Source organism: Taudactylus pleione, unplaced genomic scaffold (genome assembly GCF_031769625.1).
Source record: "Taudactylus pleione unplaced genomic scaffold, aTauple2 ptg000073l, whole genome shotgun sequence".
NCBI lineage: Eukaryota > Metazoa > Chordata > Amphibia > Anura > Myobatrachidae > Taudactylus > Taudactylus pleione.
This window is the reverse complement of record NW_028284475.1, coordinates 6,468,658-6,488,882: the sequence shown is the minus strand read 5'-3', so window position 1 is coordinate 6,488,882 and position 20,225 is coordinate 6,468,658. Positions and strand designations below refer to the sequence as shown.

At 42.5% G+C, this 20,225-nt stretch overlaps 2 protein-coding genes across 3 annotated transcripts in view; one reads left to right on the top strand and one right to left on the bottom strand.

Moving 5' to 3' along the window:
- The window catches only part of LOC148532590 (SLAM family member 8-like), a 104,393-nt gene that overhangs the window by 23,820 nt on the left and 60,348 nt on the right, over window positions 1-20,225 (bottom strand). For both annotated transcript variants that reach the window (XM_088467644.1, XM_088467645.1), the window contains one exon: window positions 9,971-10,058. In XM_088467644.1, the coding sequence (XP_088323770.1) occupies window positions 9,971-10,019 (49 nt within the window). In that variant the 5' untranslated portion in view covers window positions 10,020-10,058. The remainder of the gene's footprint in view (window positions 1-9,970; window positions 10,059-20,225) is intronic.
- Window positions 611-18,981, top strand: LOC148532591 (NACHT, LRR and PYD domains-containing protein 3-like). Its single transcript, XM_088467642.1, has 11 exons — window positions 611-659; window positions 2,179-2,278; window positions 2,961-3,030; window positions 4,203-4,363; window positions 6,732-6,906; window positions 9,719-9,784; window positions 10,280-11,987; window positions 12,881-12,967; window positions 14,271-14,441; window positions 17,490-17,654; window positions 18,459-18,981. Exons 3-11 carry the CDS (start codon window positions 3,003-3,005, stop codon window positions 18,547-18,549), a joined length of 2,652 nt encoding a protein of 883 aa, XP_088323768.1. The 5' UTR covers window positions 611-659; window positions 2,179-2,278; window positions 2,961-3,002; the 3' UTR covers window positions 18,550-18,981.

Here is a 20,225-nt window from a genome sequence, read left to right as displayed (position 1 = left end):
GGGTCAAATTTCGGCCCAGCGTCCTCGGGTCAAAGTTCTGCCCAGTGTACACCAACAGGAGGTCCGATCAGGACCTGAACCCCCCCTAGTATGTCTTCTGGGATCCAATGTTACCACTCTGTGAAGTTTTCGTTAAATTCCATCCAGTGAAAGGCTCAGAACAGGCTCCCCAGGTTAAAATTCTGCCCAGCGTACACCAACGGGAGGTCCGACTTGGACCTTAACCCCCCTAAAACCTGGCAAGGATCCAACTGGACCACCTCGCGTTGGGTTCATCCCAATCGGTGTAGGGGTGTCCGAATGCATAACCGGACAGACAAACAAACAGCCCAATTAATCTTATACTGTATATAAGATTTGTCACATTATCTAATAGCTGTTACTTTTTGTATACTAAATAACTATGTACGATTTGGCAGTTTTACCTTGAGAGCTGTGGAAGGTACACTATTCACCAACAAACAAACTTCTTATATATGTATATAACCTATATTTTGGGTTAAGGTACATTTTGCATTGATGAGGAAAAAAAATACCTGAGAGTACACTGCATTTCCTGTCCTGGCTGTAAACAGTTACGCAGTAAGGAGTGCTGAGTACTTCCCTGTCGGGTGTAGCTGGTGCCTGTGCTTTGAGTGTAAGTGACAGAACATTACAAGGTAGGAGCTATTCTGAGTATTTACTCTTTGGAAACCCCTTGATTAATGCAGATAAGAGGGCTGGGAATATGATGGTCGTATAAAAGGTGAAAATAATCTGCTGTTTACAGTTTACTTATTACTACGCTATAGTTTTAAATTCAGAGGTCATGTTCTTTACTATAGAGAGATACAAAGTACATAGAGTAATGACAGAGCTTCATGTGTATACGGTGACACAAACAAATACACCTAGCTTAGAAACATGAAACGGGCCTTTCACGTGCTCATACTAAGGCAGAATAATCCTAAATCTGTGCGTTATAAACAGTCACATTGCAATGAATGTACAGGTGCATGTATAGCCTCAAGGGGTAGCCATTACCTGTCATATGTTTGTCAACACTCATGTTTGCAGTATTTAGACATTCGGAAATGGGAATAAAACCCGTCCAGCGCCCCAAATATGCGAGATTGCACTTTTTATACCACTAGACAATATGGTGGATCTGTCTCCCTCCTCTAATTCGCAATAACAAAAATCCAAAAGCTATGCTTGATGTAAGAAGCCGGTGAGATACAGAGAGGCCTATTTACTAAGTCATATTTGTGGTTTATCTCTGCAAATATTAAGTATACCCTCATTGTATCTACGGGGGACCAGAGCAGATATCACAGGTTTCGATGGGGGCTGTGTAATTGCAATTTACGTACTATATATTCGCACGCATGCAGCTCTAGAAATTCCGCAAAATGCCCTGGATGCCCGGTCATGCTGGCACTCGTGGTTCCTCAAGTGCCTGCGTGCCCTGTTCGCCATGATTATGCAGAAGCTTGTAGGACCACAACCCTTTAAAGACAGCCCGGGCATGCTGGGACCTGCAGTTCACCACTAGCCTAGATTTGACTAGAGATTAATTGCCTGTTTGACTGAAAATAAATATTCTTCCTCTTTGTAGCAATGACATCATTTTAAAATTTGCAGAGTGCAGAGTCAAAATAGGGGGGGAAAATCCTACCCAGAAGAGCTTACACTCTAGATGGTGCATAAGGGTTCCAATACATGGACAAGAGTCTGACCAACCCAGCGAGCGCCATTTGACAACATATTTTGTTTTATGTAAATTTTCTACATTTGTTATTATCAATTCGTTGTTAGAAAAACATTTTACATTACAATGTCGAAAAGTTTTTTTTTAGGGGTTTTCAGAACATTGCTCAGAATTCTGATACTTTGTCGAGATTCATGAAAACCCCACAAGTGCCCGGTGACATCACCCGCTCACTTCCCCTGGTACGGGAGCCAGGAATTACTGCACTGGCTATGTAACATCAGGATGCCACATTTACAGTTATACTTTGATGAACTCTCACCTTCATTTAATAGTGGTGCTGTGAACATTATATAAATAATTGCGTTTTGTCTCAGGGAAATACACTATGTAGACAAATGTGATTGGACACTCCCACGTTACAGCTGGTTTGGCTGGTTCCACTAGTTGTAATGCATGGCTCTGAGATAACTCTGTGCTCCCTACAGGACACATTCGCCATCCCGACCACACTTACATTACCGGCGCCAGAATCCCGACACCGGTCACAATCCCGACGCTGGCATCACGACCGCCGGGATACCGAAGGTAAGTAGCGGGGTTGGGGGGAGGGTTAGGTTTAGGGGTTAGGCACTAGGGTGAGGGATAGGGTAAGGCACTAATAGGGGAGGGTTAGTTTTAGGCTGCGGGGAGAGGGAGGTCAGGTTTAGGCATTAGCGGAGGATTAGGCACCGAGGAGGGAGGGTTAGCATACTGACCAACAAGTGTCAGTATGCTAACCCTGTCGGGATGCTGGCGTCGGGATTCTGACCGTCGGGATCCAGAGCACCGATATCCCGTACCCAACCCCTCCCTACATTGTGGCAGTTCAGGACGAAAATGCCATGTTTCCAAGGCGATGCTGGACTGGTATACAGATAATTTGGTAACCCGGATGGACTGGCCAGCTCAGAGTCCAGATCTTAACCCCACTGAGAGCCTCTGGGAGGAATTGGAGTGACTGGTGCGTTCTAGGCTGACTCCAACTTCATCAGTGTCACAGTTGGTCACTGTACATAGGGCAGAATGGCAACACATACCGCCTGCTACTGTCTAGGAACTTGTGGACAGTTTGCCAAGAAGGATCTCTGCAGTAATCACTGCACGTGGGGGACCTACAAAGTACTGATGTTAATATAATCTCGCTGATCTATTCGCTGTCAGCGTCCAATCACTTTTGTCTCCAGAGAGTAGAACGACCAGTCACTCACTGTGTAATCTTTGTGTTTAGATGAAAATTTCCTGACTTCACCGACTCCCAAATACCTAAACAATGGCAGAGAAAAGGATCGTCACTGACGGTTAGTAGAATTACAATGTTCTGTTAACGTGCGTTTGGCGGAGGGCTGAGCCTTTAAACGTGCATCTTCTGATTGTTCATATGTCTCACATGTATGTGGTGGTGGAACAACCTGCAACCAATCAGATTATCGGAAAATGAGCACAGCAGCACAGATGGGCCTTACAGGCCCCCGATGCGGCCCGTAAGGGAGGAGGGGAATGGAGGCAGCAGGAAGCCACAGACTGAGAGTTATATAGTGGGAGGAGCAGGGTCCCCAGCAGTACAGAGTATATCAGGAGATGAGTGATGTGTTACCGAGGACAGGGCTGCATGTGACAAGGGCAGTGACATGATCTTAGGAGGGGAATGGAGGCAGCAGGAAGCCACACACTGAGAGTTATATAGTGGGAGGAGCAGGGTCCCCAGCAGCACAGAGTATATCAGGAGATGAGTGATGTGTTACCGAGGACAGGGCTGCATGTGACAGGGGCAGTGACATGATGTGAGGAGGGGAATGGAGGCAGCAGGAAGCCACAGACTGAGAGTTATATAGTGGAAGGAGCAGGATCCCCAGCAGCACAGAGTATATCAGGAGATGAGTGATGTGTTAGTGAGGACAGGGCTGCATGTGACAGTGGAAGTAACATGATGTGAGGAGGGGAATGGAGGCAGCAGGAAGCCACAGACTGAGAGTTATATAGTGGAAGGAGCAGAGTTCCCCAGCAGCACAGAGTATATCAGGAGATGAGTGATGTGTTCGTGACCACAGGGCTGCATGTGACAGGGGCAGTGACATGATATGAGGAGGGAAATGGAGGCAGCAGGAATCCACAGACTGGGAGTTATATAGTGGGAGGAGCAGGGTCCCCAGCAGCACAGAGTATATCAGATTAGTGATGTGTTAGTGGTGACATGTGACAGGGGCAGTGAAATGATGTGATGAGGCAATGGAGGCAGCAGATAGCCAGTGGAAGGAGCAGGGGTTAGGGTACTTGCCTGCAGCCATCGGGATTTTGACTGTCAGGATACAGCTGTCGGTATTCTGACTGTCGGCATCCCGACAAACGGAATCCCATATACCCAGCCCGTCTACAGATGTCATTCTAGTCTCTCAGGATACCTGACATGTAGGTTTAATTAGCGTTGTTTCTGAACAATGAATGGTAACCAGTCCTTATCTCCATTATACAGATGACATCATGCAGTTCCGCTTGCAGCTTGATGAATACGAATGGCATGAAGTTCGCATGTTATACAAGTATTTCAAGAGTGACCTAGTTTATCTTTTCAAGTGCATAGGCCTGCACACCATCCTGAGAGAGATGCATTCTCAGAATATCCAGTTTAGCACAGTAAGAAAAGGGTTAAATCATACTGTCCAACTTATTTACTGTCCAGGAGGGGGAGGCCCAGATGGCAGGAGTGTGTGTGTGTATGTATGTATATGTGTGTGTATGTGGGGATAGGCGGGACACATTACACATCTATCAGTCCTCTATGTGACACATTATACATCTATCAGTCCTCTATGTGACACATTACACATCTATCAGTCCTCTATGTGACACATTATACATCTATCAGTCCTCTATGTGACACATTATACATCAGTCCTCTATGTGACACATTATACATCAGTCCTCTATGTGACACATTATACATCTACCAGTCCTCTATGTGACGCATTATACATCTATCAGTCCTCTATGTGACGCATTATACATCTATCAGTCCTCTATGTGACACATTATACATCTATCAGTCCTCTATGTGACACATTATACATCTATCAGTCCTCTATGTGACACATTATACATCTATCAGTCCTCTATGTGACGCATTATACATCTATTAGTCCTCTATGTGACACATTATACAGCTATCAGTCCTCTATGTGACGCATTATACATCAGTCCTCTATGTGACACATTATACAGCTATCAGTCCTCTATGGGACACATTATACAGCTATCAGTCCTCTATGTGACGCATTACACAGCTATCAGTCCTCTATGTGACACATTACACAGCTATCAGTCCTCTATGTGACACATTATACATCTATTAGTCCTCTATGTGACACATTATACAGCTATCAGTCCTCTATGTGACACATTATACAGCTAGCAGTCCTCTGTGACACATTATACATCAGTCCTCTATGTGACACATTATACAGCTATCAGTCCTCTATGTGACACATTATACAGCTATCAGTCCTCTATGTGACACATTACACATCTATCAGTCCTCTATGTGACACATTATACATCTATCAGTCCTCTATGTGACACATTATACATCTATCAGTCCTCTATGTGACACATTACACATCTATCAGTCCTCTATGTGACGCATTATACAGCTATCAGTCCTCTATGTGACGCATTATACAGCTATAAGTCCTCTATGTGACACATTATACAGCTATCAGTTCTCTATGTGACGCATTACACAGCTATCAGTCCTCTATGTGACACATTACACAGCTATCAGTCCTCTATGTGACACATTATACATCTATCAGTCCTCTATGTGACACATATCTATCAGTCCTCTATGTGACACATTATACATCTATCAGTCCTCTATGTGATGCATTACACATCTATCAGTCCTCTATGTGACGCATTACACAGCTATCAGTCCTCAATGTGACACATTATACAGCCATCAGTCCTCTATGTGACACATTATACAGCTATCAGTTCTCTATGTGACACATTATACAGCTATTAGTCCTCTATGTGACACATTACACAGCTATCAGTTCTCTATGTGACACATTATACAGCTATCAGTTCTCTATGTGACACATTATACAGCTATCAGTCCTCTATGTGACACATTATACAGCTATCAGTTCTCTATGTGACACATTATACAGCTATCAGTTCTCTATGTGACACATTATACAGCTATCAGTCCTCTATGTGACACATTATACAGCTATCAGTTCTCTATGTGACACATTATACAGCTATCAGTCCTCTATGTGACACATTACACAGCTATCAGTTCTCTATGTGACACATTATACAGCTGTCAGTCCTCTATGTGACGCATTACACAGCTATCAGTCCTCTATGTGACACATTATACAGCTATCAGTTCTCTATATGACACATTATACAGCTATCAGTCCTCTATGTGACGCATTACACAGCTATCACTCCTCTATGTGACACATTATACAGCTATCAGTTCTCTATATGACACATTATACAGCTATCAGTCCTCTATGTGACACATTATACAGCTATCAGTTCTCTATGTGACACATTATACAGCTATCAGTCCTCTATGTGACACATTACACAGCTATCAGTTCTCTATGTGACACATTATACAGCTATCAGTACTCTATGTGACACATTAGACACAAATAACATTGGTGAAGCTGTATCAGTGCAGTCTTTCCAAGTAATTTTATTTTATCTTAGGAAAAAAGCACTATAGCAGCTTGTAGGTAACATAAGTAACAGGCCATTGTATTTAACAGATGAGGAAACTTATAAAGGTCTGAACATTTTTTTTTTATTTCTTTACAACTTTCTTCCACTCAAACTATATTTTTGACTGTTTTGCCTTATTATAGTACTGTGATTCTTGCTTGTTTTATGGGCTGCTTCTGTTTTGTTCCCTCTTCCTTTTTGCTAGGAAAACATGTATTATTGCACTGACAGAAATAGAATAAAATGTGTAATATTTGTATTTTAGTGCTACTCATCAATGGAGAAGGACATAGACCCAGCGTTTACTGAACTATTGATAAAAGACATCAACGACATGGGAAAATATGCTGTACTAGGGTTGTGGCAGAGCCTCTATGTCCTACAGAGGGATCATCCGCTCCCCAATTTACTTGGAATATTGGGTGAAATCTGCCACATCGGTAAAGTAGGAACATTAATTGTAAATAATAGTAGCTATTCATCGTTATATTTACAATAATGATACATTGTATTAAAATGTACCCATCAACATACAATTTACAAGCTCAGAGGGAAAGCTGTGCTCTCATGAATATTAATTCAGACCACAAAATGGATGACCTCGCAATGCTGGGCAACAGGAGGACCAAAGCATAACTACTTTTCTGTAGCCATTTTAGTGTGTATTCACAGAGAATCATTTTGTTTCTTGGGGGTCTATGTACTAAGCCTTTGAGAGAGATAAAGGGGATGGGGATAAAGTACCAACCAATCAGCTCCTATCTGTCACTTTACAGGCTGTATTTGAAAAATGACAATTGGGAGCCGATTGGTTGGTACTTTATCCCCATCCACTTTCTTTCTCCAATGCTTAGAACATAGACCCTCTGGTCACGAAATGGGTTGGGTATTCAACATCAGACACTGCAGCTGCTGTGAAACTACACATCCCAGCATGCCCTGCCACAGTTTTAGCATGCCATAGTAGCAAAACAGGGAATGCTGGGATGTGTAGTTCCCCCCGCAGCTGGAGGGCTGTCTGTTGAATACCCCTGGGTTAGAGTAATTCGGGACCATAAAGAATGATATAGCTATGCCATTAGGGATATCGTGTGATAGCATATTGGCAAACATATTGTATATTTTTATTTTATGGCAATAAAACACAATCATCAGTTGTCTTCACAATTTGTCTATGTACAGAACTCGGTTTTATCTACAGACACAACTTTTGACCGTTCACACTGGGGAAATTCTTTTCCCAGTTAGGAACTGTCCCCTGCCACGGTATACAGATGATATGATCAAAGTATTTGCACTGGTATTTCTGGTTACAGTATATGAGTGAGGTAGTGAAGATTAGGGCAGGAGTGACAAAAAGAAAGAAGTGTCTTGAATTTCTGACCCTCTGTGGATGTGGGCTATTATTAGACATTTGTAAACTAAAGATAGCCATCGACGATTCATAATCATCGATGGTTTATGGCTGATGTCGAATGTTTTTCCCATCGATGGGGGAGATCCAGATGGTTTCCCTAGATCGATGGAGGAACATAACCGAATAGTTTTTTTTTTTAAGGTGCCGGGACACTGAGCATAGTTCAGCCCCCAGACACCCGCAAAGCCATGCCCCCTGGTTCTGATTGGCCCACAGGCCAATCAGTCATAGAATAGGGATGATCATAGGTTGGTAAAGCTATCGATGGTCATCCATTGCATAGTTGGTTACCATCGATGGCCACTTTCTATTTTGCCATTGATGGAAACCATCGATGGTAACCATACTGATGGCCATCCCTATTGTAAGCTATGCCAGAGAGAGGCTGTAACATAAGCCACGTGATGTTCCTGATGTAACTTGTTTTCAGTAGTTGAAGGATTTAGTTACCAGCAAAGGCCCTGACTGCCAGTCACCATATGGTCTAAGATTGAGGGTAGATGTATCAAAGAGGGCAGGTGGAGATGAGAGTAGAAGTTGCCCATAGCAGATTGTACTGTAGCTAGCACAGTGGCATCACTGACAGTGCATTACTAGCTGGCACCGCGGCCATGTGCCGGCCATGCCCCCTGGCCAGATGACATCACCCCAAGGGGGCGGGGCCGCCAGCGTTAGGGAGTACAGCACTGCCGAGAGGCTGTACAGACTTCAGTGTGCATGTCTAGAAAGCGCTCAAAGCAACGCTCCTGGCACCCTGCTAGCCAGAAGTAAGGGTCATGAGACGGAGATGGCGCTGACCACACAGCCCTGCACCCAGTATGACAGCACCGCTCGCATACCCCTAGTTATGGCCCTGGTCATTGTGGTCAGGGTATCACCCAGTGCACCAAATAGAGTCCTCTGTTTAAAGACTCTAAAAGAGGGCGTGGTCTCACAGTAATGGGGAGAGGCCTCATTGGAAGTCCCTGTTTTCCCCCAGAGATGCTGGGCTGCTATGAGATACTCTCCTCGTACTGCCGGCTTCTCAGTGGTGTATCTATAATGGCGGCCAGGGACAATAGCTTTGGAGGAGAGTCATATCTGGTCAACATTCCTGCACAATCCACCCTTTTCCCAGTTATTATAATAAAGAGCAAATTAATACATCTGACTTGACTAATTTGCTTATTTTTTTGCAAAGTGATAGAAAATAAATAGATATTGTCTTATTTGTGTTATGTTTTTTTTATAGGTTATGAGGAAGCGCTGTGTGTTTTACGTGAATAAGAGGGTGTGACGTTTATTAGTAAGCGGCAAATGATTGAAAAAGTGTATATATATGGTGTATTTCATGTGTGTAAAAAATGTAAGTGAAAAATTGTCTAAAAAATGTAAGTAAAAAAGGTGTATATAAAAAAATATTTTAAGCAACACATAAAAAAAAGAGGAGTTATCCAAAAAATTAAATAAGAAATAACATAAAAACCTACTAAAATAAATAATAAAAAAAATAATAAATAATAAAGAATATAAGTGGAAAATACAATTTAATAAACACCTGGAAATGTAACTAAAATATTTTTTTATATACAACTTTTTTACTTACATTTTTTAGACAATTTTTCACTCACATTTTTACACGCAAGTAATACACCATATATATGTTTTCAATCATTTGCTGCTTACTAATACACTTCACACCCTCTAATTCACGTAAAACACACAGCGTTTCCTCATTACCTATATTGTTTACTTTCTATGATCCATAAGAAGTAAAGAAGCAGCTCAATACATTAAAGGTGCACTATTATAATTTTATATTTATGTGGTTTTTATTATTATTATTATTATTGCAGGCAACGGTCTAGTAGCACAGATTCTGTTGGACGAAAACGGGCATCAACTACATCCAGACCTTAAAAGTAAATAACGCAAGATCTTTACTTTGTAAGATAATGAGAAATGGAGAATTTATCTGAAAACAGTTGCCAAAAAGACTACAAATAAATTATATAATGTAAAATATTTATTTGCACAAAAGAGTAGACTAACCAAGTATTTCATGGGCAACACCAACAATAGCTAGTCGTCAAACAACGGCCACCTACCAGATGCACTTTTTCGTAGGCTTGACAGCATGGAGCGAGAACATGTCATCTGTACTGTATGTACTGTAGCTGTATTTCTGCTGCGTGCCTGCATGAAGAGAGAAGATAATTTAAGAGTCAATGAAGTAATTTTATGGTCTATAGAGTTTGAGAGTTGCTGGTCTAGTACAGTACTAAAGCTGACATGCTTAATTTATTTTACAGTATTATTAAATATATTAAGGATGGTATAGGACACTAGAAAATTAAGTTCATGTTGAAATCCGTGTTTCCATCTTGCTGTTATAGCCATATGTGTTTCTCTTACAGAAATTCAGGACAAACACAAAACAAATCTTCAACAGAAAACTCAAAACCTGATTGAATACAAAGCCCCAGGATCTATACAGACGCCCCAGAGCTTCAAAATTTTTGAGCGCTATGTTGACCTTATAGTGGTCTCCAGCCACCAGTTTAGGAATCGATCTCAACATGAATTCCTAGAGACTGGAGGGAAGCACGAGCATTATCTACAGAAGGCACAGAAGGGACTGGAACATATTACAATCAGCAAGCTATTCCGTTGGTGCCACCGTTCAAGTTCTGTACCACATTCCGTAATGGTGAGCGGAGTTCCCGGAGTTGGGAAGACCACGCTGATGCAGAAGTTTGTCTACGACTGGGTGCATGGACAACTCTATCAGAGATTTGCTTTTGTCTTCTTCTTCAAATTCCGGGAACTCAACAGGCTGGAAGAGGTCAGCCTGGAAACTCTGATCCTAAACGAATATCCTTATCTGGCAAGTCAGCTCATACAAATCTTAGAAGACCCAACCAAACTTCTCTTCATATTTGATGGCTTAGATGAAAGTATTCACCAAATGGATTTCAAAGCAACTCAATTGTCCGCCAACACAAAAAGTATCCAAGACATCGGTTTAATTGTGGTTAGTTTGGTGAAACAGTCTCTCCTCAAGGGTTGCACGGTGCTAATAACCAGTCGACCAACCAAACTGGCATCAATCGATATTGGAGTTTTTAAACGAGTGTCAGAGATCATGGGGTTCTTTCCCAAAGAAAGACAGAGCTACTTTGAAATTTTTTTCCAAAACAGAGAATTGTCAGAAGAGGTGTTTGACCACGTTAGGAAGAATGATACACTGTACACTTTCTGCTATATCCCATCCTACTGCTGGATCATTTGCACGGTACTATCAATGTGCTTCAAAGATCGGCCAACAAACCAAAAGCAGATGTCTTTAATGCCAAAAACAGTGACACAACTCTTTGTGACTTTTGTTGCCAACTTTCTGTCCAATCACAATCAGGATAAAGTTGGCGCTCGGAACCTGATGAAATCGATTGGGTGGATGGCAGAACATGGAGTAATTAATCAAATACTTAGTTTTCAAGGTTGTCATATGCAGTCATTTCATGTGGACACTTCCTCACATCTTTTCACAAGTTTTTTAATGGAATCTCCTCAACCCTCAAATGTGAGTTTTTCCTTCTTTCACCTGACCATTCAGGAGTTCATTGCGGCCTTGGTTCACTTTCTGGACTATAATCCAGAGAAAATGCAGGAATCTCTTGAGCAAGCCAGGACATTTGCCGATGGCCGGGGTGAAATATTTCTTAGATTCCTATCTGGTCTTTCCGATGAATGTACAAGGTCCCTTCTAAAGCCTTATCTGGGAGAGTTGTCAACTCAGGCTTCAAATCACATGATAAGGTGGCTCCGTGGCTTAACGCCCGTAGCGATGAAGCAAAGGAGAGACAATGACGAGGTCAGAAAGGCCCTGAATGTCTATGCCTACCTCTTTGAGACGAGGAACAAAGTTTTGGTGTCAGAATTTTTTAGACGGAGCAAAAAATTTGAATTTCCAGACTACCACCTGACGCCTTTGGACTGCACGGTTTTGGCTTTTGTCCTTGAGTGCTGCGGAGAAATTGAATGCCTGGATTTAGACACTTGCTTTATTCAACGTGAAGGACTAGGAAAACTCACACCAGTTCTCTGCAACATAGAGGATCTCAGGTAGCTAATAATAGATACTGTAGTTATTAAGTTTGCTACTAAAATAGATTGATGCACTAACTGCCAAAAAACTGACGGCTTTTAAAAGGGCTGCTGCTTTCCTTTAACCTTTACTTACAGTAACTTATCCGATCCATTATTACTCTCACTACTCACTCTTGTATCACAATACTAGAATATCCTACTACGTGCCAAAATAAACACCCTTCCTCTTCAATGGCACTTTTATAAACTCCATTCCATAGTTGTACCACAGTCATAGTAATAATAGCCACTCTTACATAATGACAATTCCATATAACAGGCCGGAAGCGGAGTTGCAGCACGCCCAATTGCGGAGCACGTCTTCTGCACAGCATTTTCTCCAGAACTCAGCGTTCACAAGTACATCCCATAGTAAAACGTACGCGCACAGTCAGTCTGCACTTTCCAATTAACTGAGATATAATTGGGTGTTCTGGGCGTGTTGGTGGGATTGAGGACAATGTAGAGTTGAAAGTGAGCGTAAATACAAAATGTTTACAGATGCATCATTTGCACACAGTATAGGCAGATGCAAGTGCGCCCCAATGAGGATGACTATGGCTATATACAAGGCTCCCACATCACAAAATAATAAGTGTTCCCCCGGTCATAAACGCATTGTTCTGTACCAATTAACAATGAATTAAAACTTGCCACTTTGATTGCATACGCAGCTTGAGAACTCGCTGCATGCAATATGCAGAAGAGCGAGATTGGACGGATAGGAGAGAGCAGCAGTGAGCACCTTTATGCCGACTGCGCTTTGGCAAGTTTTAGCATATTTTCGCAGCTGCGATCCGTAGGCGATTGCAGTTGCAATCGTAATTGTGATCTGTACTGAATCAGACCCTCTGTCACCTCTTTTTCAGTCTTGCTGAGAATGACCTGAGCGATGATGATATGCAGACTATATATAACGTGTTAGAAAACAGAACCTGCAGGATCAAGAAATTAAGGTAAGACTCGTGAGTTCAACTTTTTGATTCTCGCCAATTTCCATCTTGGTACTTAAAAACGGGATGTAGTCAAGTGACTGGTGGCCACAAGGCCGCCCGCCGATCACAATCCCGACAACAGAATGCCTGTCATAATTCCGACGGCTGCCCATCCTCTTAGCCACGGGGGGGGGGGTTAGGTTAGGGGGCTCCCGAGGGGACTTAGGGTTAGGCACCACCCCGGGAGGGTTAGGGTTATGCTAGGGGAAGGGGGGGTTAGGGTTAGGCACCACCCCGGGAGGGTTAGGTTTAGGGTGTGGGAAACGGGGGGGTTAGGTTTAGGCACCCCTTGGGGAGGTTAGGGTTAGGCACTATGGGGGGAGGTTAGGGTTAGCTATACTTACCTCCGCTGTCGGGCTTAGCAGCCGCCAGCCATACAAACCCATTCCCTTAAAAACCAGTGCTTCTTTTCCCTGACTGTCATTTATACAGCGCAGTCTTCAAAGTGACACTTAGAAGCTGAAGAGTCCACACAGACACGGATTAATTAAAATGTGTATAAAAATAAAAAACACCCCCAAGCCCACTTTACCTTATTATTACGTGGCTGAGGCCTTAGGGAATCCTCCTCCAGAGTAATAAATATAAATAACATGGCAAGAAGGGGAGGGGGTCAGACTGCAAGGGGGAGCCAACTCTTTCTGTTTTGTTGCTCTGTGGCAATAAGAACAAAATATAATCACATACTGATCCATTCACTCCAAAGGTCCCTGACCATGACTGGGAGCTGGTGGACGCCCTGTGCTGCTCGGTTTGCTCTTCCAGGCTACTGGTGTTGTATGATTGGCAGGTGCTGCACCTCAGCCCTGATTGCTGATGAGAGGTGTTTTGCAGGTTTGCAATGTGTTGCATCCATCCAGTGTGCCAGAACAGAGGTGCCCAAACCCCAGCCATTACAGTACAAGTTTTAAGGATATCCATGTTTGAGGCCAGATGGTTAAATCAAAATGACTGAGGTACTAATAAAATCTTCTGTGCTGAAGCATGGATATCCTTAAAACATGGACTGTATTGGCAGAGTTTGGGAACCTCTGCGCCAGAAGATGATTATCATGATTCCAGGGTTTATGGTGCGTGCCGGGGAGCTGCCTATGGAGAATGACCGCTTTGCCATTGATTACAGTTTTATATTCTCCCCTCCAATTCTGAATCTGACACACACACACAATAATTCCCCAATCAACAGGAATCCTATTATTATAACATATATGCAGAATATTACTTTCCAATCTAGTACATCCCACATCATTTCTTATTTCTCCAGCTTAAGGAAAAACGCTCTGACAGAGAGATCCTGTACGCTGTTGGCTTGTGCCATAAGTTGTAACCAGACCCTGCAGGAACTCGACCTATCACGGAACAATCTGGCCGGGCCGCACTTCCGTGACCTGATGACCGTTCTCTCCAGCGACACGTGCAGGATAACACAGTTGTTGTGAGTATTTGTACAATCATACTGTATGACAAGTATACAGAAGTAGAAAAATATGATGATTATACCATTAACATGTGAGAGGACACGTGTGACTTAGCAGCAGGGAGTGAATGGAACAGAAAAGGGCAAAACAAATTTCAGTTAGAAAAAGCTGGAAAATGGTTGATGTGAGCGAATCATATGATCTGAAAGATGGGACCAAAATTGGCCTATCCATAATGGGTACGGGGGGCAAAGAGTGGCCCCATGCCGCGCACACACTGTGGACCTCATTCAGAGTCGGTCGAAGCGGCCGCACGGTCGTACGAGAAAAGGGGCCGGATATGCAAATGATTCCCTCGCAAGTTGCGTCCCTAAGTTCGGATCGGTAGCTGGCCGACCAAGGGGAGGAAGCGGCCGGAATACAAAAAAATACGCCCCCTTCTCGTACGCATTACACGTCATCTCCGGGCATATAAGGATTAATCGAGACCATCGAGAACCATCGGAACTGGTCGTAGAGCTAAAGGTTGACCTTACCTTCTCTTAAGCTCTACGATCATGTCAGTGTAAAAACCTCCCGTGTCACATGTGCCATGACGCTACTTTGTTAATTATGCACTCCCATAATCCGTATGCACTCCCATACAACGCTGTTCCCATAATTAGGCACGCCTGTGTCCGGATCTCCACTCCCCCGTTCACAAGCACCTTCCCCTGTTACCACCCACAAACGCCCCCATCTGTCACTCAAACTACCGACCTGGCGGTGTTCAAGGAGAGAGAAATTTCTGATCGTAGCGGCTAGTTTGCGCACGCGCATTGCAAACTTTACGCATGCGCAGTATAGCGAACATCGGTGGCGTACGACCGTGTGGCCGCTTCGACCGACTCTGAATGAGGTCCCGTGTGCCATACATAAGGTCTCCTATGTATTCTGCCGACTACGCCATCATTCCGTTCATATCTTCGTAAAGATGGCGCAGATGTATAGGTATAGACTCTGGCACTGGGCCTTTGCTATCTTCTGATCATGTGCCATCATCTTGATAATATCGCTGCAGGCGAGTCCCCAGACATTAACACACTGCAGGCTACTAAGTACATACTGTGTAATCTAGGGAGATTTACAAACATAAAAAGTGCCGTATGTCAATTTTGAATCCAGTACACTGAAGTGGATATTTCTCGCATACGGGGACGAACGTCAGCTGATGTGTATGTAAAAATAATTTTAAAACCAAGGACCAAAGGGGTAGAGTTACTAAAGCTTCTAAAACTGAAACGTGGAGGTGTTACCCATGGCAACCAATCAGATGCTACTGTAGCTATCATTTCTCTATTGTATCCTAGGAAATAATAGACAGAATCTGATTGGTTACTATGGGTAACAACACCACTTTTCCGTTTTAGAAGCTTTAGCAAATCTACCTCCAAGAATACAAAATATTTCCAATTGCTAAGAATAATATCAGAAAATACGAAATATATTTAAAATATGACAAATGTACAACAAGCCCTCTTTACTATGACCTTTATTACACTACTTCAGGTGTATTTTTGTACAAAACCACGTTAATATGCTTTACGCTAGTGATATAAGGAGGGAGCACTGTATTAAAATGTGTCACATTTTAGTAACTCCACCAAATTTTAAAAAAGGAATAGTTTTAGAATAGAAAACGAGACAGTTAAAAGTAAAAGTCACTCAAAGAATACGGCTACAAGACCCCCCAATAACTTACACTTAAGAGAAAAAAAAACAAAACAAAAAAACCCCACATAAACAAGAGTAGAGTGGTGAGGGATTGACCCTGGGAGTGCATGGCTCATAACCCCCATCCCACTTTATTTCCTCTTCTTCTCTTTTTTATTTATTTACTTATTTATTTATTTTGTTCTCCTCATTTCTTCTCTCTCTTCTTATACTTCTCCCCCCCCCCCCCACCCCCCCCATTACCCATCTACTTTCTTCCACCTTCATTTCTTCTATTATGGTTGAAGTCACTATAATATATTACGGTTTCATTTTCTATTGATTGGTAAAAAGAGAAAATTGTGGCAAGATTATTACCTCAAACCACAAGTGAACTGTATGCTATAAATTGTGTTTCTTGTCATATTTGCTTGTGTACCAGAGTGTATTTGATGACTTCAATAAAAACATTTTTGGAAAAAAAAAAAAAAGACACTCAAAGTCAACACTAAACGGAATTTTATCGAATAATTATTTAGTCGTGTTGTAAGGAATAAAGTGCTATTTATGAAACTAAAAACCTGTGACCACCCCCCCAAGTGCGAATGTCATGTGATGTGTCCATTCCGTGCCTTCTTTAACGCGTTTGCACCTATTTTCCTGTATAAGCGTACGGTGTAAAGCTTTAAAAGGGCAGCAAGTCTTGGTGTTATTTAGGGGCCCATTTATTAATAATCACATTTACAATGCAATCCGGGCATGATATTTCCACCCATGATTGTATACATGATGCGATTGTATCGCAGGAATGTATGATAGAGAACTTGCAGGGACAGGGGCTCTAACCTTTTTTCCCTTTACAGGTATTGCATACTTTTCTTATTTTAATAATATTATTACGTTTAATTTTTTTTAATTTATATCCCATTCTTTTACATTTTTACTTTAAATTTATTTTTATAATTTTTATTTATTTATTTTACTTGGTCTAATTTATATTCTTTTACATTTCCCATCATTTACCTAGTTTTTGACAATACCTTCATTTTTATTTCACATCAACCCTTTTTTTATATTATCGTCCCTGTAATGTGCCCGAAGTATTGGCGGGGCTACTGTGCATGTGCGAAGCCAGGAGAACCCTCCACTGGCTAAATACTCAATGCGTAACCCATAGGCTACAGCGGGCTACTGACATTGGCGTTAACTACGGGGGGCCAAGTTGGTAAATATGTCAGCATCACATCCCCCATAGACACCGACAGGCGGACGTTCAACTCTGCATTTGTTTCATTGTATTTATTAGATTTTATGCTATCAATTAAATCCCATCTATATCCTGTACACACTGGTTCTGCTCGTCTCTCTCGCAGGCTCCAGCAGGTGAAGCTGACAGATGAATATTCTCCATTACTGGTCTCACTGGGTCACAACAGAAACCTCACACACCTCAATCTGAGCCACAATTACTTCACCGATGCCAGCGCCCGGCACATCAGGGATCTTATACTGATGTCAGCAAACCTAAGAGAGATCAGGTATTTATTTAAAGCATGGTGGGAACTGACGCGTTTCACACAAAGTAAAGCACCTCGGCAGGCCGTAGTGAGCTTTGCCGGGCCCGGGTAGAATCAGGAGAGTGGCCTAATGTAAGTAGGCGTGGCCACGCCTGATTAAAAAAAACAAACAAGAGTAATTGCTGCACCACGAAGCTCCACAGCGCACTCTACAGGCGCCCCTGCACCTCCGCATTCATGGTTAATGTATCTGTGGTCACTTGCAAAGTTTATTATAACAACCAGTGTCATCGCGATGTTACCAACTGGAATTTATCGCTCCAGTTGTTGGGAGATGTGCAGAAAACTGTCTGGCAATACGGTATACTGTGTGGTACAGTTTGAGTAAATATTTGCTCATGGCGGTGGATGAAGATTTCCAGATCATAAACCAGAGAAATGTCAAATTATTAACAGACCTGTGTAAACAAGGTTTTACAGAGCTGGATGGACAGGAGACGGCTTTGTAGCAGTGCGCCCTGTGCTGGCTCCGCCCCCTGCGGGCAGCTCCACGGGCTGCAGGTTTCCTGACCGAAATGTCCCTTGGATGCTGCAGGTGGCGCTGCAGTAGCATTACTGGCTGCAGGGTGCCGTTCCAGATACCCTAAAGGCCACATGCAGGTGCCACGGAGCATTGAGTGCCGCCCTAGGGCGCCTGCGCTATGCCACCCCTCGCACACCGCTAGTTACGGCACTGTTATACGGTATGCCAGGACAAAAAATTAAGTTATAGTGTTATCTAATGCATGAAATCTATCCATCACCGTCTTCTGTTTCTCATTCTAGGATTGACATAAATGACTTTTCTAAGGGAACAGAAGAAGATATAAGACAACTGGAGTCCCACAAACCAGGGTTACAGGTTATTATTGGATAGACACGGAGGCCAGCGCCCACCCATGGGACCGTCCGTGTTTAAGTGACGCTATAAAGCCAAATCGTCCCAATGTTATTATGCTGGATCTGGGAACTTGTAGCTGTAGATTGTACAGACAGTCGCCCTTCATATAACCCAGGGAAACGTTACGTACTGTATGAACACATTCTACAAAAGATCTGTTTTGAAATAAATTGTAAACATGGACAACTTGGCCTAATGACATCAGAAACAAACGGAATTTAAAAAGCCGCCATTGTACCCGTCTCCCTCCGTCGACGTCAGGTGATGAGTTCCAAAACATTTTTTAGAGTTCCCATTTTTCTTTTTTGGGAAAGTTTTATTGAGACTTTGATTCCATAAAGTTACATCTAAGAACTTGTTTCCCAATCTCTCTATCTGGTATAAAACGGTCTTAATGAAGCACTATCGTTTAGTTGCTTTCTTTAATTATTGGCGGTGGTCTCCTGATTTCTGTATTGGATTTACAGTCAGGTGCATAAATATTAGGACATTGACAAAATTTTCATATTTTGGCCTCTATTCACCACCACAATGGCTTTGAAATGAAACAAACAAGATGTGCTTTAACTGCAGACTTTCAGATTTAATTTGAGGGTAATTACATCCAAATCAGGTGAACGGAGTAGGAATTATAGTGGTTTCTATATGTGCCTCCCACTTTTTAAGGGGCCAAAAGTAATGGGACAAACTAAACAATCCTAAATCTAACTTTCACTTTTTAATACTTTGTTGCAAATCCTTTGCAGGCAATTACAGCCTGAAGTCTGGAACGCATAGACATCACCAGACGCTGGGTTTCATCCCTGCTGATGCTCTGCCAGGCCTCTACTGCAAATGTCTTCAGTTCCTGCTTGTTCTTGGGCCATTTTTCTTTCAGTTTTGTCTTCATCAAGTGAAATGCATGCTCAATCGGATTCAGGTCAGGGGATTGACTTGGCCGTTGCATAACATTCCACTTTTTAGCCTTAAAAAAACTCTTTGGTTGCTTTTGCAGTATGCTTCAGGTCATTATCCATCTGCACTGTGAAGCGCCGTCCAATGAGTTCTGAAGCATTTGACTGAATATGAGCATATAATATTGCCCGAAACACTTCAGAATTCATTCTGCTGCTTTTGTCAGCAGTCACATCATCAATAAATACAAGGGAACCAGTTCCATTGGCAGCCATACATGCCCACGCCATGACACTACCACCACCATGCTTCACTGATGAGGTGGTATGTTTTGGATCATGAGCAGTTCCTTTCCTTCACTTCCCATCACTCTGGTAGAAGTTGATCTTTGTTTCATCTGTCCATAGGATGTTGTTCCAGAACTGTAATGGCTGTTTTAGATGTTGTTTGGCAAACTCTAATCTGGTCTTCCTGTTTTTGAGGCTCACCAATAGTTTACATCTTGTGGTGAACCCTCTATATTCACTCTTGTGAAGTCTTCTCTTGATTGTTGACTTTGACGCATATACACCTACCTCCTGGAGAGTGTTCAACTGTTGTGAAGGGGTTTTTCTTCACCAGGGAAATAATTGTTCTGTCATCCACCACAGTTGTTTTCCGTGGTCTTCCGGGTCTTTTGGTGTTGCTGAGCTCTCCGGTGCGTTCTTTCTTTTTAAGAATGTTCCAAACAGTTGATTTGGCCACACCTAATGTTTTTG